The 26879-nt window shown below is 44.1% G+C and overlaps 1 protein-coding gene across 1 annotated transcript in view; it reads right to left on the bottom strand.

Moving 5' to 3' along the window:
- The window catches only part of LOC124046213 (MAM domain-containing glycosylphosphatidylinositol anchor protein 2-like), a 200197-nt gene that overhangs the window by 13674 nt on the left and 159644 nt on the right, over positions 1 to 26879 (bottom strand). Inside the window, exon 11 of the mRNA XM_046366339.1 lies at positions 3769 to 3946. Within this exon, the coding sequence (XP_046222295.1) occupies positions 3769 to 3946 (178 nt within the window). The remainder of the gene's footprint in view (positions 1 to 3768; positions 3947 to 26879) is intronic.

Here is a 26879-nt window from a genome sequence, read left to right as displayed (position 1 = left end):
TGGCTAGGCCCTGCTAAAATTATTTGCAACCACTAACATTGGGGTCAGTTGAGTGCAGCAGCAAATGAGCTGACGGGAAGCTACTGATTCGTGGCAGAACAGTCTGCGCTAGCGGCTTTATTGTGATAAAAATAACATTGCTAAAGAAGCTTTCTAGCTAGCTTATGGAGGAAGCATTTGGTGTTCAGCATTGAATGTGTACAGGTTAGCTTCCTATTCATATGAAGTGACTAGCTAAGAATTACTTTAGGTAAGCTAATGGACACATTTAAGCTAGTTGTCATGCACATGGTCAACCTCCAGAAATACTGGCAGAATAGAAGATCTATCTGGGCACCCGAGTGGCACAGAGTGGCACAGTGGTCTAAGGCACTCCACCTCAGTGCTTGAGGCATCACTACAGACACCGTGGTTTATATTCCAGGCTGTATCACAACCGGCTGTGATTGGGAGTCCCATAGGACAGCGCAAAATTGGCCCAGTTCTTAACTGACTTGCCTACTTAAATAAAGGTTACATAAAAAATAAAATAATCTGATATAAGACAATGAATCTGAACAGTGCAATAACTTATTGCCGTATTCCCTATATAGGCTACTTGCAATAAGCTCCCTGTCTAGCTTGCTTTCAAAGGCCTCCTTCACCAAGCAATGTTTCTGATCTATGATCACAGCAACTTAAGCTCTGCCCGGTAATATACAACTAATGTGGTATCTAACGTTTTCTAATGATGTACAGCAGTAGCCTATCTGATGCTAAACCAACTAATGGTTTTGTCATCAAGCTCAGTGTAATTTCTTAGTTTAAGAGCCTGTGTACAAGGAATAAACAAAGGCAGGAAGGTTTGGGAACAAGTTTGTAGGTGCCCTTTGGAGGAGCTCATTGATATTTCCTCATGCAATTAAAATGCAGTTAATAATGTATAATGTATAATAAAACTAATGTATAATATAATAACAAGTTAATACAATGTTGTTAGAAGGGTAATTACAGTGTAAAGTCTTGCTACACAGGTGTAACCAAAAGTAATTCAAGGCACTCCTCAGATTTTAAACTGTAGTGATTAAAACAGTATCCAGGTTCTGGTTTATAAAATTAACAAATATGCAAAAAGAGGTCATTTGATGTTAGTGTGCTTTGTGTAATCTTGATGCAACTCATACAGACGGAGATTCAACGTTTCAGGTCAGATACATTTGGAGGAATCATCTGTTGATTGTCAGATAATCTGCAAATCATTGAAGTATAATGTTGTATCACTGGAGAAAAACACGAAAATAAATCTCAATATTTCAGGTCACATCTTATGTGAACAATCATGTGTAACAATCTTTTCTCTCATATTCAAATAAATGTTAGCAACAGGCCCTTAGTGTGTGTGTGTGAGTTTTGAGCATTTTATTGTATAATGAGATGACTGAGCAATTATATTTTCCTCCATTGGTTTGCCAATTTGTTTGGCACCATCCGAGCACGCATTTGAACTGCAGCCATTGCAAACCTTGTTTAACAAACACAACTCAACCTTTGCCACAGGTCGTAACTGCCGGCTTAATATCTCTATGAGACAAACTAATTGAAAGGAGAAACAACAGGCATATTCAAAGATGAATATTAATCTCAATAAGTCACAAGTCAGTCTTAATAGGGGAGTAAGGGAATAGTCGTACATTAACTTACAAACATTCCCTTACCAATGTCCTTAGTGGTTGTATAAATTGTATTTGGAGAGTTTAATATAGCCTAAATAATTGTATGAGGAGTATATTACAGTACAGTATAGTACATTACAGTATAGACATTCATGTATACAATAAAATGTGCTTTACCATGGGCTTAAAACTGTACACTGATGGGTTAAGTGTGTCACTGCTTCAACAGCGACCGTTTGAGTCCTGATGTCGTAGTTGCACCACAACCTATGGTCACACGGGACCTTAAACACTGTTAAGAGGAGACCGTAGAGTAGAGGTTAAAATGGCAAGACAGGCGTGCCTGTCAGTATGGGCAACAACCATAACCTGGATACAGCATATAGCATCGTCTCAAACTACAGGTCTGCAGGCCACAAATAAGCACTGATGCTTAAGCATACTCCCCCCTAAGAACAGGATAATCAGTGGGTGGATGGAGAGCAATGCACTCTAGTGCTGCTATTACCTCACCTCACCTGGGCGCAGAGAACACATAATTAGATTAAATAGGCTGGAAGCATCTAATTAGTGCAGAAGGTCAGTGAACTGTTGTGTTTGCTTGCTAGTCAGAGCAACTCGTCACCAGAATGTAATTTTGTGTTTCTATGGGGTGGAACTAGCTGGCTGTGTGCGTGTGTGCATACTTCACATGCTAGGGCTGACAGCTGTAGGTTTGCACCAGGCGTGGATTTCAAGGGGCGTGGATTTCAAAGGGTGGAACTAGCATAGACCCAGGCTATTCATGCCTGGGAGAAAGAGGTCTCAAATCCTGGACATAATTGTTTATTGTGCTGCACTACAAGGGCTTCCATCTGTGTTGGTGTTGAAGCATTAAAGCAATGCTCAGACTGTAATTCTGATTCCGCAGCCTTTTGTCCAGTCTTGAAAGGAGTTCATTTGTTGAACAGGTGGATTCGGCAGACATTTTCTGTGACTCTTTTCATTCCCTTTGTAAGAATGTACCAAAAAGAGGATGGATTGAGACAAAACAGTAAATGAGAGTAGACAATGATTCTTCTCTGGTGTGGAACGTTGTCTACATAAAGACCAGTAATAACAGATTAAAATAATTAAAATTAAATCGGCCCCCCGCAACTACATTAAAATTGCATTTCATTCACAATTCCTTTAAGTTTGTACCCTCGGCTGAAATCCTTCATGGATGACTCCTGATACTTTTAAGTTTGTCTGCCCGTCGACTTCATTTTAATGCTTTACTTCCTCATTTTAAATATGAACACTGTTACTCAGTCAGTGACCTATGTAATTATATTTTCCCAACCAGTAGGGGTCCCTATTATCATATAATACTCACAAAATATGACAGCGTCTGAGTGGCTCTTACTGTGATATTTTCTTCAAGCCATGTTTACATGACTGCGTAATTATGACAACATCCATACAGGGCTAGGATAGGACCTAGTAATCAATGCTAATAGTCTACATCAGGGGTGTCAAAATACATTTTCTCCCGGGTACGCATATGGTCTTCAATGAGGTCCGGAGGGCCACACTGAAAGTGTGTTACATTTCCACGCCATCAAAATTTAAAAAACATAGTCCTCTATCCATTTTTTTAAATGTAATTGTTGACACTCACTGACTCTCCATAGTTCCTTTAGTTGATTATTAGCGAGCTGGACACAGTCGAGAAACTGTATGAATGTCGGTCCATTATCATTTCGACACAGATTTGGTTTTGGTCATTTTAAACTATATTGAGTTTGTCCCCCCCCCATTTTTTTGTTTTTTTTTGTTTTACGCAAACCAGCCTGCCATATGTTTGACACCCCTGTTCTACATAGAACATTATGCCCATGTTACATATGGCGCTAGTCCTTACTGAAGAACATTCTGTCTTTACAGTACAATGCTGAGGGTCACATACATTGTGTACAATATACAACAATACAATACTCAATTGTGCGCATACATGGCCATGCTAGTCCCTACTGAAGAACATAGTCTGTACAATGCTGAGGGTCAAGTACATTAGTATTCTACAATATAACATTGTGAGCATACACAGCATCTATTATGTACAGTTCAACTAGACAGAATGATTTCTGCTCACCACTGTATCTGATGATTCTGTCTGTGGAGTCTCCCTCTCCGAAGCGTGTGATGGGGGTAAGGCGGACCAGGTAGGCCTCGGGCTTGATGAGTTCCGTCAGGTTGTGGGTGATCAGCTCGCCCTTGGCAATTGCTCCCTCCATGGGGATCTCCTGCTCCCACCACCTCGACTGGCCCGTCTAGACAAAACATAGGAATCATTAAAATCATTAGAATCCCCTTTTGTAATGCTCCCACATTATAATCAACTCCCATTGATCCCCTTTCTGAACTCAAGGTCAAAGAAAACATCCTTAAAATCCATACTAATCGACAGTGGTGGAAAATGTACTCAAAACTCATACTTGAGTAGAAGTAAAGATACCTTAATAGAAAATGACTCAAGTAAAAGTAAGTCACGCAGTAAAATACTACTTGAGTAAAAGTTTTAAAGTATTTGGTTTTAAATATACTTAAGTATCAAAACTAAATGTAGTTGCTAAAATATACTTATGTATCAAAAGTAAAATTACAAATAATAAAAAAGATCCTTATATTAAGCACACCAGACGGCACAATTTGTATTTAATTTACAGATAGACAGTGTCACACTCCAACATCATTTAAAAACAAAGCATTTGTGTTTAGTGAGTCCGCCAGATCAGAGGCAGTAGGGATGATCTCTTGATAAGTGTGCGAATTGGACCATTTTCTGTCTTGCTAAGCATTCATGATGTAACAAGTACTGTTGGGTGTCAGGGAAAATGTATGGAGTAAAAGGTACAACATTTTCTTTACGACTATAGTGAAGTTTAATTTGTCAAAAATATAAATCGTAAAGTAAAGATAACCCCAAAAACTACTTAATTAAGTAGTACTTTGCAGTATTTTTACTTAAGTACTTTACAAACATACCAAGTTTTTGCATGTCAGAATCATGTAATTACACATGAATAGCAGTTACTTTTGGGTATGTTTATTTAGGCAGAAATCTAGGACAAGGTGACATCACCTTAACTCTCATTTTAATACACCAATGGTAACATGATAATCTCTCACCTAATTTAAATAATTACCGCCTTGTAACCAACATTGGTGAAGGCAATGCAGTTGTCACTGACGGAACACATCCGTCAGTGCTGCTGTGAACCACATCACAAGCGACATGCCAAATGGGAGATGCATATCAAAAAATCATTAATTAACCATGTTTCTATCCACAGTTTTTTTGCAATTAAAGCCATACCGTATTTAAAAAATTACATCAGCTGTGATGGAAACAGGTAGTTTTGATACAATTTTATAAATGCTGACAGATCATTTGATCGTTCAACATGGTGGGATCTTTTTGTGTCTGTAAAATTAATTATGCGAGAAATGGCAGTGGAAATATTGATATAAAAACCATCAAAATAAAGTAAACTTGGAGTCACGCGATGACATGGTGTGTGGTCCTCCCAATGCAGTTTATTAGGCTACAGATGAGTTACATTACGATGAACACTTTTTGAAAGTGCAAGGTGATCTTGATGCTCCTTTCCAATAAATAGAGGGTATTATTCTGGTGACATTTTTATCGATGCTTGACTGTAGTGAAATAAAAGTAAAAGTTGGCAAAAATATTAATTGTAAATTAAAGTACAGATACATAAAATAATGACATAAGTAGTACTTTAAAGTATTTTTACTTAAGTACTTTACACCATTGCTAATAGAATACATTTTTTATTTAACCTTCATTTAACTAGGCAAGTCAGTTAAGAACAAATTCTTATTTACAATGACGGCCTACTGGGGAACAGTGGGTTAACTGCCTTGTTCAGGGGCAGAACGACAGATTTTTACCTTGTCAGCTCGGGGATTAGATCCAGCAACCCAACGCACTAACCACTAGGCTACCTGCCGCCCCATATTTAATGAATTACGTATTTTGCAAGGAAGTGCAACCATGACTACAGCCTCGAAAACACTTGATCTTAGTCCCATCTACCATAAAGTCAGACCAAACATCTGATTTAACAGCATTATCCTGCAGTAGTTTATGTGTCGGGGGGCTAGGGTCAGTTTGTTATATTTGGAGTACTTCTCCTGTCCTATTCGGTGTACTGTGTGAATTTAAGTGTGCTCTCTAATTTTCTCTTTCTCTCTTTCTTTCTCTCTCTCGGAGGACCTGAGCCCTAGGACCATGCCTCAGGACTACCTTACATGATGACTCCTTGCTGTCCCCAGTCCACCTGGCCGTGCTGCTGCTCCAGTTTCAACTGTTCTACCTATGATTATTATTATTTGACCATGCTAGTCATTTATTAATATTTTAACATCTTGGCCATGTTCTGTTATAATCTCCACCCGGCACAGCCAGAAGAGGACTGGCCACCCCACATAGCCTGGTTCCTCTCTAGGTTTCTTCCTAGGTTTTGGCCTTTTATGGAGTTTTTCCTAGCCACCGTGCTTCTACACACCTGCATTGCTTGCTGTTTGGGGTTTTAGGCTGGGTTTCTGTACAGCACTTTGAGATATCAGCTGATGTACGAAGGGCTATATAAATACATTTGATTTGATTTGACAGCTATTCCCGAGACAGCTCCATAACACCATGGCTGTACTAAATTCTACAGGTTCAGATATAAAAATATCTAAACACTATGAAGTGGATATGAACACACACGTACTCAATTACATGCTCGCTTACACATACGGACTTATACATACACACAAACACACACCTGATTTCACTCTCTTCTTTCACGCTCTTTTCTCTTCTCTCCCGCACTCTCAATTGTCGAAAAATGTTTTATAATTGAGTATATGTTTGTCTATCTTTTTTTATGTATTTGTCTACAAGTTTATATATGTTTACAACAAGCAAGGGGAAGATATCAAAATAGGGGCATTGGGGAATAATAACATATTGTACGAAATATATTTGTACTGTAGTGAAACGGTCTCTAGAGTAATGCAAGGTCTCTTTCATGATCATGTGAAACGTCAATTGCTATGGAAATGCTGGGATATGTTTTTCAATGATCATGATGCAACTGTGACAGTGATATGATATGGATTATAATTATCATCATGAATATTAAGGCTATACGCACTACATGTTACACAAATAGACACTCAACAATACAAATTGGCGGAGTTATTATTGATTGGACATCACACATTATAGTCTTACTTTTAAACAGACATCGTACACACGCTCACTAAATCCCATCCAATATCATACACATCAACCTACTCAGATTTCCTACACACATAATATCTTGTCTCAATTAACTAACATCTGTTGCATTGGCTCACAGGCAAGGTTTTCTATTTTCTGTATACATCAATGATGTTGCTCTTGCTGCTGGTGATTCTCTGATCCACCTCTACGCAGACGACACCATTCTGTACACTTCTGGCCCCTCCTTGGACACTGTGTTAACTAACCTCCAGACGAGCTTCAATGTCATACAATGCTCCTTCCGTGGCCTCCAACTGCTCTTAAATGCAAGTAAAACTAAATGCATGCTCTTCAACCGATCGCTGCCCACACCTGCCCGCCCGTCTAGCATCACTACTCTGGACGGTTCTGACTTAGAATATGTGGACAACTACAAATACCTAGGTGTCTGGTTAGACTGTAAACTCTCCAGACTCACATTAAACATCACCAAAATTAAATCTAGAATCGTCTTCCTATTTTGCAACAAAGCCTCCTTCACTCATGCTGCCAAACATACCCTCCTTGACTTCGGCGATGTAATTTACAAAATAGCCTCCAACACTCATAGCCTCCAACAGCAAATTGACCTGTATGTTCTCGTTGGCTGGCCCTCACTTCATATTTGTCGCCAAACCCACTGGCTCCAGGTCATCTACAAGTCTCTGCTAGGTAAAGCCCCGCCTTATCTCAGCTCACTGGTCACCATAGCAGCACCCAACCGTAGCACGTGCTCCAGCAGGTATATCTCACTGGTCACCCCCAAAGCCAATTCTTCCTTTGGCCGCCTCTCCTTCCAGTTCTCTGCTGCCAATGACTGGAACGAATTGCAAAAATCACTAAAGCTGGAGACTCTTACCTCCCTCACCAGCTTTAAACAACAGCTGTCAGAGCAGCTCACTCAAAATGAGTGACAATTGTTTTTATGCATTCAACACCAGTAACAACTTACACCATCTCAACTCATTCTCTTTCCATGCCAGAGGCACAACAACACTTGTTTACATGGCCAACCCCTGAGCCGTGGTTTGCAGCTAATCACTGTTGATCTTGGCTACAACAATTAGCATGCTGGCCATTTTCCTAGAGTGCCGTTTCGTCGTGGTGCCCGGCTCTCTCGACAAATAGCAGCCGACAAATAGAAGATGATTGGTCGAAGCCAGAATTCGACCAATGGAGAGTGCCGCTGGTAGGAAGTGAGCGGGTGACCTGTGAGGCCCACAGTGTTCTCATCAGGACTTTTTTCCTCCTACAGCTCCTGTTACCCCGCTAAGCACATTTCCATCTTCCACACATCCAATTACATGGTTATGGCCTCAGTTAGCTTCTTAGTTCCACGTCTACAGGTCATACCAGGAAACTTGCATCTTGCCTGTTCTTCTGTCCTCTTGAGCCGTAGAGATTTACAGTATAATACTACAGTATGTGTTCTAATACTATTTGTATGGGTTACCGCATGGACCCTAGATCGAAATGTTATATGGTATATTTGTCATCAGCAACGCTGAATAATCAAATAGTCAAATAATATTACTGTCATGTTTTGTCATTGATTATCATGTCTTGTCCCTGTGCTTCCCCTTCTATTCGTTTCCCTCTGCTGGTCTTATTAGGTTCTTTCCCTCTTTCTATCCCTCTCTCTCCCCCTCCCTCTCTCACTCTCTCGCTCTCTCTTCTCTCTATCGTTCCGTTCCTGCTCCCAGCTGTCCCTATTCCCCTAATCAATCATTTAGTCTTCCCACACCTGTTCCCGATCCTTTTCCCTGATTAGAGTCCCTATTTCTCTCCTTGTTTTCCGTTCCTGCCCTGTCGGATCCTTGTCTATAATTCACCGTGCTGTGTCTATGTATTGCCCTGTCGTGTCGTGTTTCCCTCAGATGCTGCGTGGTGAGCAGGTGTCTGAGTCTGCTAGGTTCAAGTGCCTTCCCGAGGCAACCTGCAGTTCTTGATCAAGTCTCCAGTCTGTTCTCGTCTTTACGAGTAGTATTATGCCTTTTTGTTTTGTAAAGTATCTTTACTGGATTAAAAACTCTGTTTTCGCCAAGTCGCTTTTGGGTCCTCATTCACCTGCATAACAGAAGGATCCGACCAAGGAATGGACCCAGCGACTACAGACGCTCGTAACACTGCCGTCGAGATCCAAGGAGCCATGCTCGGCAGACACGAGCAGGAATTGTCTGCTGCTCGCCATGCCGTGGAGAACCTGGCCGCTCAGGTTTCCGACCTCTCTGGACACTTCCAGAGTCTTCGTCTCGTGCCACCTGTTACTTCCTGGCCTGCCGAGCCTCCAGAACCTAGGGTTAATAACCCACCTTGCTACTCCGGGCAGCCCACTGAGTGCCGCTCCTTTCTCACCCAGTGTGAGATTGTGTTCTCTCTCCAACCCAACACATACTCTAGAGAGAGAGCTCGGGTTGCTTACGTCATTTCACTCCTTACTGGCCGGGCTCGAGAGTGGGGCACAGCTATCTGGGAGGCAAGGGCTGATTGCTCTAACAAATACCAGAACTTTAAAGAGGAGATGATTCGGGTTTTTGACCGTTCAGTTTTTGGTAGGGAGGCTTCTAGGGCCCTGGCTTCCCTATGCCAAGGTGATCGATCCATAACGGATTACTCTATTGAGTTTCGCACTCTTGCTGCCTCTAGTGAGTGGAACGAGCCGGCGCTGCTCGCTCGTTTTCTGGAGGGACTCCACGCAGTGGTTAAGGATGAGATTCTCTCCCGGGAGGTTCCTTCAGATGTGGACTCTTTGATTGCTCTCGCCATCCGCATAGAACGACGGGTAGATCTTCGTCACCGGGCTCGTGGAAGAGAGCTCGCATCAACAGTGTTTCCCTGCTCCGCATCGCAACCATCTCCCTCCTCTGGCTCAGAGACTGAGCCCATGCAGCTGGGAGGTATTCGCATCTCGACCAAGGAGAGGGAACGGAGGATCACCAACCGCCTGTGCCTCTATTGCGGATTTGATGGACATTTTGTCAATTCATGTCCAGTAAAGGCCAGAACTCATCAGTAAGCGGAGGGCTACTGGTGAGCGCTACTACTCAGGTCTCTTCATCTAGATCCTGTACTACTATGTCGGTCCATCTACGCTGGACCGGTTCGGGTGCTACATGCAGTGCCTTGATTGACTCTGGGGCTGAGGGTTGTTTCATGGACGAAGCATGGGCTCGGAAACATGACATTCCTTTCAGACAGTTAGACAAGCCTACGCCCATGTTTGCCTTAGATGGTAGTCATCTTCCCAGTATCAGATTTGAGACACTACCTTTAACTCTCACAGTATCTGGTAACCACAGTGAGACTATTTCTTTTTTGATTTTTCGTTCACCTTTTACACCTGTTGTTTTGGGTCATCCCTGGCTAGTATGTCATAATCCTTCTATTAATTGGTCTAGTAATTCTATCCTATCCTGGAACGTTTCTTGTCATGTGAAGTGTTTAATGTCTGCCATCCCTCCCATTTCTTCTGTCCCCACTTCTCAGGAGGAACCTGGCGATTTGACAGGAGTGCCGGAGGAATATCATGATCTGCGCACGGTCTTCAGTCGGTCCCGAGCCAACTCCCTTCCTCCTCACCGGTCGTATGATTGTAGTATTGATCTCCTTCCGGGGACCACTCCTCCTCGGGGTAGACTATACTCTCTGTCGGCTCCCGAACGTAAGGCTCTCGAGGATTATTTATCTGTGTCTCTTGACGCCGGTACCATAGTGCCTTCTTCCTCTCCGGCCGGGGCGGGGTTCTTTTTGTTAAAAGAAGGACGGTACTCTGCGCCCCTGCGTGGATTATCGAGGGCTGAATGACATAACGGTTAAGAATCGTTATCCGCTTCCCCTTATGTCATCAGCCTTCGAGATTCTGCAGGGAGCCAGGTGCTTTACTAAGTTGGACCTTCGTAACGCTTACCATCTCGTGCGCATCAGAGAGGGGGACGAGTGGAAAACGGCGTTTAACACTCCGTTAGGGCATTTTGAGTACCGGGTTCTGCCGTTTGGTCTCGCCAATGCGCCAGCTGTTTTTCAGGCATTAGTTAATGATGTTCTGAGAGACATGCTGAACATCTTTGTTTTTGTCTATCTTGACGATATCCTGATTTTTTCACCGTCACTCGAGATTCATGTTCAGCACGTTCGACGTGTTCTACAGCGCCTTTTAGAGAATTGTCTCTACGTATAGGCTGAGAAGTGCTCTTTTCATGTCTCCTCCGTTACTTTTCTCGGTTCCGTTATTTCCGCTGAAGGCATTCAGATGGATTCCGCTAAGGTCCAAGCTGTCAGTGATTGGCCCGTTCCAAGGTCACGTGTCGAGTTGCAGCGCTTTTTAGGTTTCGCTAATTTCTATCGGCGTTTCATTCGTAATTTCGGTCAAGTTGCTGCCCCTCTCACAGCTCTTACTTCTGTCAAGACGTGTTTTAAGTGGTCCGGTTCCGCCCAGGGAGCTTTTGATCTTCTAAAAGAACGTTTTACGTCCGCTCCTATCCTCGTTACTCCTGACGTCACTAGACAATTCATTGTCGAGGTTGACGCTTCAGAGGTAGGCGTGGGAGCCATTCTATCCCAGCGCTTCCAGTCTGACGATAAGGTTCATCCTTGCGCTTATTTTTCTCATCGCCATCTGAGCGCAACTATGATGTGGGTAACCGTGAACTGCTCGCCATCCGCTTAGCCCTAGGCGAATGGCGACAGTGGTTGGAGGGGGCGACCGTTCCTTTTGTCGTTTGGACAGACCATAAGAACCTTGAGTACATCCGTTCTGCCAAACGACTTAATGCCCGTCAAGCTCGTTGGGCGTTGTTTTTCGCTCGTTTCGAGTTTGTGATTTCTTACCGTCCGGGTAGCAAAAACACCAAGCCTGATGCCTTATCCCGTCTGTTTAGTTCTTCTGTGGCTTCTACTGATCCCGAGGGGATTCTTCCTTATGGGCGTGTTGTCGGGTTAACAGTCTGGGGAATTGAAAGACAGGTTAAGCAAGCACTCACGCACACTGCGTCGCCGCGCGCTTGTCCTAGTAACCTCCTTTTCGTTCCTGTTTCCACTCGTCTGGCTGTTCTTCAGTGGGCTCACTCTGCCAAGTTAGCTGGTCATCCCGGTGTTCGAGGCACTCTTGCGTCTATTCGCCAGCGCTTTTGGTGGCCGACTCAGGAGCGTGACACGCGCCGTTTCGTGGCTGCTTGTTCGGACTGCGCGCAGACTAAGTCGGGTAACTCTCCTCCTGCCGGTCGTCTCAGACCGCTCCCCATTCCTTCTCGACCATGGTCTCACATCGCCCTAGACTTCATTACCGGTCTGCCTTTGTCTGCGGGGAAGACTGTGATTCTTACGGTTGTCGATAGGTTCTCTAAGGCGGCACATTTCATTCCCTCGCTAAACTTCCTTCCGCTAAGGAGACGGCACAAATCATCATCGAGAATGTGTTCAGAATTCATGGCCTCCCGTTAGACGCCGTTTCAGACAGAGGTCCGCAATTCACGTCACAGTTTTGGAGGGAGTTCTGTCGTTTGATTGGTGCGTCCGTCAGTCTCTCTTCCGGGTTTCATCCCCAGTCTAACGGTCAAGCAGAGAGGGCCAATCAGACGATTGGTCGCATACTACGCAGCCTTTCTTTCAGAAACCCTGCGTCTTGGGCAGAACAGCTCCCCTGGGCAGAATATGCTCACAACTCGCTTCCTTCGTCTGCTACCGGGTTATCTCCGTTTCAGAGTAGTCTGGGTTACCAGCCTCCTCTGTTCTCATCCCAGCTTGCCGAGTCCAGCGTTCCCTCCGCTCAAGCGTTTGTCCAACGTTGTGAGCGCACCTGGAGGAGGGTGAGGTCTGCACTTTGCCGTTACAGGGCACAGACTGTGAGAGCCGCCAATAAATGCAGGATTAAGAGTCCAAGGTATTGTTGCGGCCAGAGAGTGTGGCTTTCCACTCGCAACCTTCCTCTTACGACAGCTTCTCGTAAGTTGACTCCGCGGTTCATTGGTCCGTTCCGTGTCTCCCAGGTCGTCAATCCTGTCGCTGTGCGACTGCTTCTTCCGCGACATCTTCGTCGCGTCCATCCTGTCTTCCATGTCTCCTGTGTCAAGCCCTTTCTTCGCACCCCCGTTCGTCTTCCCTCCCCCCTCCCGTCCTTGTCGAGAGCGCACCTATTTACAAGGTACGTAAGATCATGGACATGCGTTCTCGGGGACGGGGTCACCAATACTTAGTGGATTGGGAGGGTTACGGTCCTGAGGAGAGGAGTTGGGTTCCGTCTCGGGACGTGCTGGACCGTTCGCTTATTGATGATTTCCTCCGTTGCCGCCAGGGTTCCTCCTCGAGTGCGCCAGGAGGCGCTCGGTGAGTGGGGGGTACTGTCATGTTTTGTCATTGATTATCATGTCTTGTCCCTGTGCTTCCCCTTCTATTCGTTTCCCTCTGCTGGTCTTATTAGGTTCTTTCCCTCTTTCTATCCCTCTCTCTCCCCTCCCTCTCTCACTCTCTCGCTCTCTCTTCTCTCTATCGTTCCGTTCCTGCTCCCAGCTGTCCCTATTCCCCTAATCAATCATTTAGTCTTCCCACACCTGTTCCCGATCCTTTTCCCTGATTAGAGTCCCTATTTCTCTCCTTGTTTTCCGTTCCTGCCCTGTCGGATCCTTGTCTATAATTCACCGTGCTGTGTCTATGTATTGCCCTGTCGTGTCGTGTTTCCCTCAGATGCTGCGTGGTGAGCAGGTGTCTGAGTCTGCTAGGTTCAAGTGCCTTCCCGAGGCAACCTGCAGTTCTTGATCAAGTCTCCAGTCTGTTCTCGTCTTTACGAGTAGTATTATGCCTTTTTGTTTTGTAAAGTATCTTTACTGGATTAAAAACTCTGTTTTCGCCAAGTCGCTTTTGGGTCCTCATTCACCTGCATAACAATTACTAGAAAATATTCATATTCATGAAATCACAAGTGAAATATAGCAAAACACAGCTTAGCCTTTTGTTAATCACCCTGTCATCTCAGATTTTAAAATGATCCTTTACAGCAAAAGCAATACAAGCGTTTGTGTAAGTTTATCGATAGGATAACAAAACAATAAGTACACCTAGCATCAGGTAACTTGGTCATGAAAATCAGAAAAGCAATCAAATTAATCGTTTACCTTTGATGATCTTCGGATGTTTTCACTCACGAGACTCCCAGTTAGACAACAAATGTTCCTTTTGTTCCATAAAGATATTTTTTATATCCAAATACCTCCGTTAGTTTGGTGCGTTATGCCCAGGAATCCACCGGAAAGAGCAGTCACGAAAATAGGAACACAGGGGTTTCAAAATAAGAGTCACTTCCTGATTTGATTTTTCTCAGGCTTTCGCCTGCAATCAGTTCTGTTAGGATTTTTCTCAGGCTTTTGCCTGCAATCAGTTCTGTTATACATAGACAATATTTTTACAGTTTTGGAAACTTTAGAGTGTTTTCTATCCTAAGCTGTCAAGTATATGCATATTCTAGCATCTGGTCCTGAGAAATAGGCCATTTATTTTGGGAACGTTATTTTCCAAACATAAAAATAGTGCCCCCTAGCTTCAAGAGGTTAAGCAAAGGGTTGCCAATTCTACCTATAGGGCTATGTGTACTGAGAGAAAACGAATGTGTCCATTAGGGATGCAAAAAGACAATAGAGATTCAAACTTGAACTGATACGTGACAACTCAGACTCGCAACACGTGGCAAGGACTACAGACTGTCACAGACTTCAGTGGGCCTGCAAGGAAGATCCACTGAAGCATTCCTTGCAGACGAGCTTGACACATTCTATGCTCACATCGAGGCAGACAATACCGAGCCATCCAGGAAGACTGTCGCTGCTCCGTACGATCTGGTACTTTCGCATTCTGAGGCTGATGTGAGGAAAACTCTCAAAATAGTGAATACTCACAAAGCACTGGCCCAGATGGCATCCCTGGCCATGTCCTCAGAGTGTGTGTTGACCAGGCGGTGGGTGTATTCTGACTTCTTCCACCTGCGCCTGTAGTCCCCACCTGCTTTAAGGAGACCAACATAGGTCCCAGTGCTCAAGAAAAAAAGGTAACATGCCCAAATGACTATAACCCCGGTCATAGCGAGAGGCTGTCATAGCCCAACAACGCCAGCATGCCTGGCACACTGGACCCAATTCCAATTTGCCTACCGCTCCAACAGATACACGGAAGATACCATTTCCTTTGCTTTTCACATGTCCTTAACACATCTGGATAAGAGAATGCTGTTCATTCACTACAGTTCAGTTTTCAACACTATTGATCCCTCCAAGCTCGAGACCAAGCTCAGAGCCCTGGGTCTGGACACCACCCTCTGCAACTGGATCCTGACAGGCAGACCACAGGCTGTGAGGATTGGCAACAACACCTCCTCCACACTGACTCATAACACAGGCGAACCCCAAGGGTGTGTCCTCAGTCCTCTGCTGTACTCCCTGTTCACCCAGGACTGCGTGGCTTTGCATGACACCAACTCCATCGTCAAGTTTGCTGACAACACCAGTGTTGTAGTCCTGATAACCAATGACGAGTCAGCCTATAGGGAGGAGATAAGTGCACTGGAATTGTGGTGCCAGGACAACCTCTCCCTCAAAGTCGGCAACAAGCCATCAGACTGCTGAACACTTGAACTGGACTGACCACCTGCTGTGATTCTCCACACCTTAGCACACATGCACTCACTCACGCACGCAGACACACACATCACAACTGCTGATATTAGACTTGATTGCAAAATACTGCCTCCCCAATCCCCCATAACACGTGTAAATATTGGACTATAAATTATGCCTTCCAGTAATATACTTAGGCAAAAAAATGTATTCCATTCTACTGAGCCATTTACTTTATGTTCGTATTCTTATCTTTTATTGTTTCTTATAGTTGTTGCATTGTCGAGAAGGAACCTGCAAGTAAGCATTTCGTTTGACCATGGGCATCCGTACAACTAAAGAAACTATGTGCTGTTAAAATGGCATTGCATGCACTTTACAAATGGCACTTTGGAATATTCCAAAATACACTACACTGCTCTTCCGCTCCAGTTTAGGTCCCATGTTGTCGAGATGTTCGCAAGTTATCAGCTCAGTCTGCCATTCAAGCACTTCACCCCGAGAAGCACAAGGGACTATCGACCTCGTCTGAGATGGCACTTGACTTTTAACACATCCTTGAGTATGAGCACTGCCCTCGCCCCTGGGCTGAGGGGGCTGGGACTGTAGACATATCCACTCAAAAAGAAGATGGTGTTACACACGGTGTGTGTTCAGTAGGGCGAAAATGTGCCTAACGTTGCAGTTAGAAATGTAACGTATATGACTCCCTATGCTTGAGGACGGGGCTCATATCTGTTCTATACAATATATTTATAAAGTATCTGAACGTTCCGAATGTTACAAATAGAAATTGGTTGTATAAAGCTGAAATGACTGTCTATCCTTGAGGACAGAGAATGATATCCAAACTTCATGGTGTCTCTCTACCTGTCTCCTCCTGCCTCTTCCTGCCCCACCAGCCTCCTCCCGTCTCTACCGGTCTCCTCCAGCTCCAACAGCCTCCTCCTGAATCCTCCTGTCTCCTCTTGCCCCCTCCTGCCTCAAACCAACTCATACTGGCCCACCAGCCTGATATTTAATTTCCTAGAATGCTGACTTTGGCGTCATTAGCCTGGCTTTCTGGGGAATACATATGCAGGTTGGTTCATCAACTCCAGTGACGTGTTATTTATATATTAATAATTTAGAGGTAGGGTTTCCGATGTTTTCAGAAGATGGGCAGGGAGACTACGCTGTCCTAGCTTCAGGGGAAAGCTGGTTCCATCATTGGGGTGTCAGGACAGAGAAGAGCTTTGACTGCGCTGAGCAGGAGCTGCCCTCCCGTAGGTGTAGAAACACCAAGAGACCAGATGTGGCAGAACTGAGTACTCGGGTTGGGGTGTAGGGTTTGAGCATAGCGAGTCACTGCTTTGATGTTTGCGGAGACTGACAAGGTGTTGTTGAGGGTCATGCCAAGGTTCTTTGCACTCAGAGGGGGACACCGTGGAATTGTCAACTGTGATGGAGAGGTCTTTGGAGCGGGCAGGCCTTTCCTGCGAAGAAAAGCAGCTCTGTCTTGTCGAGGTTGAGCTTGATGTGGTTGGCTGAGATATCTGCCAGGCACACAGAGATGATCTTTGAGTGTTTGGAAAGAAAATAAAGAAGGGTCCGTAGTTTTTGACGTCAGAGGGGAGCGAGGCTGGCCATTTTGAAGTCAGAAGTTTAACGCAGCCAGTGGTCAGGGATTGATTGATGAGGGGAGATCTTCAGAGATGGTCTGGAGTAGGGAGGAGGGATGGGGTCTAATGGGTAGGTTGACGAGCGGCCACTCATCACAGGATTGCATCTCTGCGTGCCTGGCAGATATGTCAGCAGAGGGGAGAAAGAAGTCAAGGCGTAGGGTAGTTCTGTGTGAGTGGGACCAGTGGACTCAATAGGCTGAGTGAATGAAGAACGGATGTCGTCAACCTTCTTTTCAAAGGTTGCAGTGAGTAGACGAACAGCCTCTAGTAAACATGAGGTCAAGTCTATTGCCTGCCTCGTGAGTGGGAGGGCACTGGGAAAGGGAGAGGTCAAAAGAGGCAAGGAGAGTAAAGAAAGGTGGGAATAAATAAATCGAAGGCAGACGTTGAAGTCACCCATAGCGGTGAGCCATCGTCAGGAAATTAGCTTATCAAGGTGTCAAGTTCATTTAGGAACTCACTAAGGGCACGTGGTGGGCAATAGATGACAACAATGTTAAGCTTGAGTGGACAAGTGACAGCATGAAAATCTAGAGGAGATGGACAGGTGAGTGAGGGAGGAGAAAATAGAAAATCTCCACTTAGGATAAATGAGTAGCCCTGTGCCACCACAGTGATGACCAGATGCTCTCAGACTATGAAAGAACACATAGTCAGATGAAGAGAGAGTAGCTGGAATAGCAGTGTTCTCTGCGGTGATCCATGTGTCGGTCAGGGTCAAAAAGTCTATGGACTGAACTCTGCGTTCTTGACCTTAATCGTCAGTTCCAAACGCTGCCAGAGAACATGAATTGTACAGGGGTGGTGCCAGCAGGGTACAGTAAATTAGAAGGGTTGCAGCCAAGGGGTGGGGGCATCTGTAAAGGCTACAGGGAGAGGAGCGAACAGGAAAAGAAAACACACATAGTTGACAAAGCTACAAAATAGTAAAATTATATCTGAGAATAACTACGTAAAAAGGAGAAACTACTCCCCCTCCAATACAGGTACTGATTAACAAAACAGTCACAAATTGCCCCTTAATCCTGGTTGATGTGTCAACAATCAGCTGCAAGTTATGAGCAGTCAGCAGTTCACATATCAAGTAGGCTTCTGGGAATCAGAATCACACTTAAAGTAGATGGCCCTCACTAGCAAAAATACAGTACTAGATAACAGACCAAGACAAAAATTGTACTTATCACACCTGGAGATGTCAGGAGTCCTTTAGCTATAGATCGGCTCATTTTGATGATTGCCCGCGTTGCAGGTAGGAGGTAGAGAAGATAAGAGCCATTAACGTTCCATGTTAGGGTCATTCACGGTGAATGCCATGGTTCTTTTTATGATAATTAAAATCGTGACTCAATGCTATGTCCTCTATAAATATGCACCCACCTTTCAGCATTTACTGCTTAGAGATATTGAGAGAGAGCAGACACTGACTCTCATGTATGGTTGCATACACAGTTAGACAAAATGTCATGTGATCCACCAAAATAGTGACTATGAAGAAATCCAATGTCAGGGTAAGAACTTGCAAAAACTCTTTATTGAAGTCTCTTCAACTACAATCAGTACTGCCCTTTTTGTATTCTGCTATGCAATGCCTGTTGGAGGTACAACGCAGTGTTGCCATGGAAACGACTCTCACTTCTTATTCAAGTCATCGTTCTGCAAATATTGTTGTGTAAAGGGGGAGAGAGAGGTAGAGGGAGAAAGAGACAGAAGAAGAAAGAGATCCCTTCTCATGCAAATTCCCCCTCTCACTTCCTCTGCGATTCATCGGGATACAGAAAACTAGGCCTCAAATCCACAGGAGATGAGGGGGAAAATCATTTACTCTGAGTAAATAACAATCCAGGGAGAATTCAATCCAAGGCCTCTTTCTCACAAAAAGCAAACATCACTAAATCATTAAAATGGAACCAATTAGCCTTGAGTTCGTTCTAATCTGTTTGAGCAATACCCAATTGTTTTATCCTCCACACTAATTCTGACACAAGACATGTTTGCAAATGCACAGTCAGTTGATGACGATGACAATGAAACAGAAAGCCAGGCTAATGATGCCAAGGATGACAAACACACTGGGAGCACTCGAGGCCAAGGCGTGGAAACTCGCTGCGACTTGGACTTGGCATTTCTCCACATCTCCTCCTTTTCTATGCTCTGTCAGGATGTATAAACACGGAGTAGTCCTCTCTTTAATGTCCAAAGCTTGTTGCAGCACTAGGCCCTTCAGTGGTGTCGCGCTGGACTGCAGTGTTGCCTTGGCTTTATACAGTACCAGTCAAAGGTATGGACACACCTACTCATTCAAGAGAGTTCATTATTTTTACTATTTTATACATTGTAGAATAATAGTGAAGACATCAAAACTGGGAAATAACACTTATGGAATCATGTAGTAACCAAAAAAGTGTTAATCAAATACTGACTGTTACTTTTGATTTTGACCCCCCTTTGTTCAGGGACACATTATTCCATTTCTGTGGAACTTGTTCAGTTTATGTCTCAGTCGTTGAATCTTGTTATGTTCATACAAATATTTACACATGTTAAGCTTGCTGAAAATAAACGCAGTTGACAGTGAGAGGACGTTTATTTTTTTGCTGAGTATATATATATATATACTATATATATACTATATATATATATATATATATATATATATATACACAGTTGAAGTCGGAAGTTTACATACACCTTAGCCAAATACATTTAAACTCAGTTTTTCACAATTCCTGACATTTAATCCTATTAAAAATTCCCAATCTAAGGTCATTTAGGATCACGACTTTATTTTAAGAATGTGAAATGTCAGAATAACAGTAGAGAGAATGATTTATTTCAGCTTTTATTTCTTTCATCACATTCCCAGTGGGGCAGAAGTTTACATACACTGAATTAGTATTTGGTAGCATTGTCTTTAAATTGTTTAACTTGGGTCAAACAGTTCGGGTAGCCTTCCACAAGCTTCCCACAATAAGTTGGGTGAATGTTGGCCCATTCTCCCTGACAGAGCTGGTGTAACTGAGTCAGGTGTGTTGGTTTCCATGCTCACACAGAATTTTTCAGTTCTGCCCACAAATGTTCTATGGGATTGGGGTCAGGGCTTTGTGATGACCACTCCAATACCTTTACTTTGTTGTCCTTAAGCCATTTTTCCACAACTTGGAAGTATGCACGGGGTATAAAATAGTAGTCCCTCCTGCAGCAAAGCACCCCCACAACATGATGCTGCCACCTCCGTGCTTCACGATTGGGTTGGTGTTCTTCGGTTTGCAAGCCTCCCCCTTTTTCCTCCAAACATAACAATGGTCAATATGGCCAACAGTTCTATTTTTGTTTCATCAGACCAGAGGACATTTCTCCAAAAAGTACAATATTTGTCCCAAGTGCAGTTGCAAACCGTAGTCTGTTTTTTTTAATGGCGGTTTTGGAGCAGTGGGTTCTCTCTTGCTGACCGGCCTTTCAGGTTGTCAATACAGGATTCGCTTTACTGTGGATAAAGATACTTTTGTACCTGTTTCCTCCAGCATCTTCACAAGGTCCTCTGTTGTTGTTCCAGTGTGATTTGCACTTTTCGCACCAAAGTATGTTCATCTCTAGGAGACGCATCTCCTTCCTGAGCGGTATGATGGCTGTGGGGTCCCATGGTGTCTATTGTTTGTACAGATGAACGTGGTACCTTCAGGCATTTGGAAATTGCTCCCAAGGATGACCTGAATTTGTGGAGGTCTACAATTATTTTTCTGAGGTCGTGGCTGACTTCTTTTAATTTTCCCATGATGTCAAGCAAATAGGCATCGAGTTTGAAGGTAGGCCTTGAAATATATCCACAGGTACACCTCCAATTGACTCAAATGATGTCAATTATCCTATCAGAAGCTTCTAAAGACATGACATCATTTTCTGGAATTTTCCAAGCTGTTTAAAGGCACAGTCCAGTTAGTGTACGTATACTTCTGACCCACTGGAATTGTGATACAGTGAATTATAAGTGATATAATCTGTCTGTAAACAATTGTTGGAAAAATTACTTGTGCCATGCACAAAGTAGATGACCTAACCAACTTTCCAAAACTATAGTTTCTTAACAAGAAATCTGTGGGGTGGTTGAAAACAAGTTTTAATGACTCCAGCCTAAGTGTATGTAAACTTCCGACTTCAACTGTATATATACACTGCACAAAAACATAAAGGGAACACTAAAATAACACATCCTAGATCTGAATGAATGAAATATTTGTATTAAATACTTATTTAAACCTTTATTTAACTAGGCAAGTTAGTTAAGAACAAATTCTTATTTTCAATGACGGCCTAGGAACAGTGGGTTAACTGCCTGTTCAGGGGCAGAATGACAGACTTGTACCTTGTCAGCTCTGGGATTTGAACTTCCAGCCTTCCAGTTACTAGTCCAATGCTCTAACCACTAGGCTACCCTGCCTTTACATAGTTGAATGTGCTGACAACAAAATCACACAAAAATTATCAATGGAAATCAGATTGATCAACCCATGGAGGTCTGGATTTGGAGTCACACTAAATATTTAAGTGGAAAACCACACTACAGGCTGATGCAACTTTGATATAATGTCCTTAAAACAAGTCAAAATGAGGCTTAGTAGTGTGTGTGGCCTCCACGTGCCTGTATGACCTCCCTACAATGCCTGGGCATGCTCCTGATGAGGTGGCGGATGGTCTCCTGAGGGATCTCCTCCCAGACCTGGACTAAAGCATCCACCAACTCCTGGACAGTCTGTGGTGCAACGTGGCCTTGGTGGATGGAGCTAGACATGATGTCCCAGATGTGCTCAATTGGATTCAGGTCTGGGGAACGGGCGGGCCAGTCCATAGCATCAATGCCTTCCTCTTGCAGGAACTGCTGACACACTCCAGCCACATGAGGTCTAGCATTGTCTTGCATTAGGAGGAACCCAGGGCCCATCGCACCAGCATATGGTCTCACAAGGGGTCTGAGGATCTCATCTCGGTACCTAATGGCAGTCAGGCTACCTCTGGCGAGCACATGGAGGGCTGTGCGGGCCCCCAAAGAAATGCCAGCCCACACCATGACTGACCCACCGCCAAACCAGTCTGCTGGAGGATGTTGCAGGCGGCAGAACGTTCTCCACGGCGTCTCCAGACTCTGTCACGTCTGTCACATGTGCTCAGTGTGAACCTGTTTTCATCTGTGAAGAGCACAGGGCGCCAGTGGTGAATTTGCCAATCTTGGTGTTCTCTGGCAAATGCCAAACGTCCTGCACTATGCTGGGTGTTTGAGCAGACACATGCACATTTGTGGCCTGCTGGAGGTCATTTTGCAGGGCTCTGGCTCTGCTCCTCCTTGCACAAAGGCGGAGGTAGCGGTCCTGCTGCTGGGTTGGTGACCTCCTACGGCCTCCTCCACATCTCCTGATGTACTGGCCTGTCTCCTGGTAGCGCCTCCATGCTCTGGACACTACGTTGACAGACACAGCAAACCTTCTTGACCTTAGATCGTCAGTTCCAAACGCTGCCAGAGAACATGAATTGTACAGGGGTGGTCCCAGCAGGGTACAGTAAATTAGAAACTGCCTTTCTTCCTCAGAATGAATGAACGGGATGCTACTTCCCACTTGCTGCAACACTGGAGCTGTATGATGACATTGTTACAGTGGAATTACAACACTTCTAGGCAGCCCGGGCTGATCCCCGAACTCCCAATGGCTTGATCCATCTGGGAACTGATCAGCTATTGTTATCAAGGATAAAGAATGAGAGCGGAAGATAGCGATATAGCGTGTTTGGTGAGAACGTGATATAGGCTCACATAGTCTTTGCCGACGCCAAATCCCCCAGCCGAAGTGAGACTAACTCTGTTATCGGTTGGCTTGTAACTATGAGAATTAATCTGCATGTCCTTAGACCACTGCGACTAATGCGTATAATAATGGTGACATCTCATCATCGAGGTAGCTATCATTTCCTCATTATGTAAATAGTTTGTGACGCCAAAGCCATGATGTTGGAAAAGTGGAAGTGATTAAAAAGTGAATGGAAGTGTTCATTATTCATCATTACTCGTTGCCCGGAAAACAATGCAATTAAACAACGCACAATACAGAGAGAATAATAGCAGGCTGATTCTGCTTAAAGTATAGGACTGGTTAAGAAACACTTTGTTCACACACACACACACACACACACACACACACACACACACACACACACACACACACACACACACACACACACACACACACACACACACACACACACACACACACACACACACACACACACACACACACACACACACACACACACACACACACACACACACACAAGTAAACAAGGACAAAATGAAACTCTAAAATCAAACCAGCCAACTGGACACAGACAATATAAAAAGTGCTGGAAAGCATTCATACTCAAACAGAGTAAGCTCATTTGAAAAGCAATTACCTTCTCCCTAACAAGATTTTAAAGACAAGGGCAAAACAATGATGAAAGCTGGGGAAATTAGAAACAATATGAAAATCTCCAACGCTTAACACTTCAAAACAAGAAGTGGGTTTTGATTTACTTTTGACTGATTTTATGTCAAGTATTTGTTCTGTTTGCCTTCAGTTTGATGGCCAAAGATGGTGCTGCTTTGTTTTCTCCATGGATATTATTTCATAATATTCCTGGTTTACAGGGTAATATAATACTACAAATTAGTGAGTAGTCTTTTCACTAGTATTGCAGTCAGATCTAGAGGAACACAAATGATGTCACGCCCTGACCTTAGAGAGATGTTTTATTTCTCTATTTGGTTAGGTCAGGGTGTGATGTGGGGTGGGCATTCTATTTTTTGTTTTCTAGGTTTCTTTATTTCTATGTTTTTGCTGGGTATGGTTCTCAATCAGGGACAGCTGTCTATCGTTGTCTCTGATTGGGAATCATAGGTAGCCCTTTTTCCCTCCTTTCAGTGTGGGTAGTTAACTGTGTTTGTGGTACTGAGCCCAGTAAGCTTCACGGTTGTTGCTTTCATTTGTTGTTTTGTTGGTGATATTTTAAAATAAAATAAAATGTACACTCACCACGCTGCACCTTGGTCTACTTCCAACGACACCCGTGACAAATGACTAGAGATTTCCCTGCTCTTATTCTCAATTAAAGATAAATTAGCTGTAAAACACAAATAAGCATGTAATTTAAAAAATCCATACCTATAGCCCATTTATTGCTGTTATGCCAGCAGCATACCACCCTGCATACCACTGCTGGCTTGCTTCTAAAGCTAAGCAGGTTTGGTCCTGGTCAGTTCCTGGATGGGAGACCAGATGCTGCTGGAAGTGGTGTTGGAGAGCCAGTAGGAGGCACTCTTTCCTCTGGTCTAAAAGGATATCCCAATGCCCCTGGGCAGTGATTAGACACTGCCCTGCGTAGGGTGCCGTCTATCAGATGGGATGTTAAACGGTAGTTGTGACTCTCTGAGGTTATTAAAGATCCCACGGCACTTATCGTAGGTGTCTGGCCCTCAAACCATCACAGTCACCTAATAATCCCCAGTTTACAATTGGCTCCTTAATCCCCCTCCTCTCCCCTGTAACTATTCCCCAGGTCGTTGCTGCAAATGAGAATGTGTTTGCAGTCAACTTACCTGGTAAAATAAAATTGCTAGGAACGGCAAGTGTCCAGTCTGCCGTGATGAGGGTTAAACACCGTGCAGGTTAGCCTTTTTCATCATAAATCTTGTTCTGGAGGCAGCCCTGCAGAGTGGTCACCAGTTAGCATAGCCACAAAGTCATCAAATCTGATTTAAAACCTAACAAACTGCTAACCCGAATGCCTAAAATGACTGTAAAGATCAAAAAGCTACTTCTTTTGCTTTCAGGATTTTTTTACAACATAGCCATATTGAATTTGCAGCTGGCCTATCTAAAAGGAAATCGCTCAGTTCTACCTGCAGGACAAGAATAATGACAATAAACGTCAACCAGCGGCTGGTGTCCTGAAAATGTCACACATGAGCAAATGTGAGTGAGCGCCGGAGTGCCAGCCTAGAGGGGGTGAGAGGAGTGTGTGGGCACAGCAGGCACTGAGCCAGGCGGAAAGGAGAGAGCTGTCACCAGCCATACTTCCATGATGGATAGGCCTCATCCAGGAAACCACTGTACTGAACCTGGCGAGTAAAACCACAATACAAGCTCTCCATAATGTGCTACCATTGCAAAAGACAGGTGGTTAGAGAACGTTGTCTTTTAAACAAAAGAGGGGCTGACAGAGACTGTGAAAACCGGGCACATCCAATGTGATGAGTCCGGAAGAGTGAAAGAGTCCTCTTTTTACCCAGCAGCGACTTCTTCTCCTCTCCCACTAAAAGATACTGGCTGTCTGGTTTTCAGACATAGCTCACGCACATGTAATCACGGCGCACACAGCTATCCTCTGTTCTAGTGAATTCTATCACTAGTTCCTCACCTCACCTTTTGGCAGCTATTCCCCTCTGGGTGAAGTCGTTAATTAGTTTCCTGCCCTCACTCATCTCCTGTTCTTGCCCCCCCCAGTCCTCGTGCTCTTAGCCAGGTGTCCGCTTTGTTGCTGACTCTTATATGGGTAATTCCACAGAAGTGGTGCAATTTGGGGAATAAAGCAATATATATGAAAACGTGTGTCCTATTTTTCCCCAAACTTTCATGGACACTCTTACTAACAGTTGTGGCCGCTTCGCGTGATGTATTGTTGTCTCTACCTTCTTGACCTTTGTGCTGTTGTCTGTGCACGATAATGTTTCTACCATGTTTTGTGTTTTGTGGCCTTTAGGTCGGCCGTCATTGTAAATAATAATTTGTTCTTAACTGACTTGTACAGTATAGATTTTATTTATCCTTTATTTAAATAGGCAATTCCGTCAAGAACAAATTGTTATTTACAATGTGGGCCTACCAAAAGGTCAGGGATTAAAAACAGGGGCAGACGGAGTACTCTTCTGGTCAGGCTCCGTAGACGGGCACATCACGCACCGCTCCCGAGCATGCTACTCGCCAATGTCCAGTCTCTTGACAACAAGGTAGACGAAATCTGAGCAAGGTTGCCTTCCAGAGAGACATCAGAGATTGTAACGTTCTTTGTTTCACGGAAACATGGCTCACTCGGGATACGTTATCAGAGTCGGTACAGCCACCTGGTTTCTTCACGCATCGCGCCAACAGAAACAAGTAAGAAGAATGGTGGCGGTGTATGCCTTATGATTAAAGAGATGTGGTGTGATCATAACAACATACCGGAACTCAAGTCCTTTTGTTCACCTAACCTAGAATTCCTTACAATCAAATGCAGACCGCACCAAGAGAATTATCTTCGATCATAATCACAGTTGTGTATATCCCCACCAAGCAGACACATCGACAGCCCTGAAAGAAATTAATTTGACTCTACGTAAACTGGAAACCACATATTCTGAGGCTGCATTTAGTAGCTGAGGATTTTAACAAGGCAGATCCGAAAACAAGGCTCCCTAAATTTTATCAGCATATCAAATGCGCGACCCAGGCTGGCAAAACCCTGGATCATTGTTATTCTTCCGCAACGCATTTAAAGCCCACCCCCTCCCTCCTTTCGGAAAATCTGAACACGACCCCATTTTGTTGCTCCCAGCCTATAGACAGAAACTAAAACAGGAAGCGCCCATGCTCAGGTCTGTTCA

The sequence above is a fragment of the Oncorhynchus gorbuscha genome, linkage group LG10, assembly GCF_021184085.1.
Source record: "Oncorhynchus gorbuscha isolate QuinsamMale2020 ecotype Even-year linkage group LG10, OgorEven_v1.0, whole genome shotgun sequence".
NCBI lineage: Eukaryota > Metazoa > Chordata > Actinopteri > Salmoniformes > Salmonidae > Oncorhynchus > Oncorhynchus gorbuscha.
This window is presented reverse-complemented; position numbering and strand designations above follow the sequence as displayed.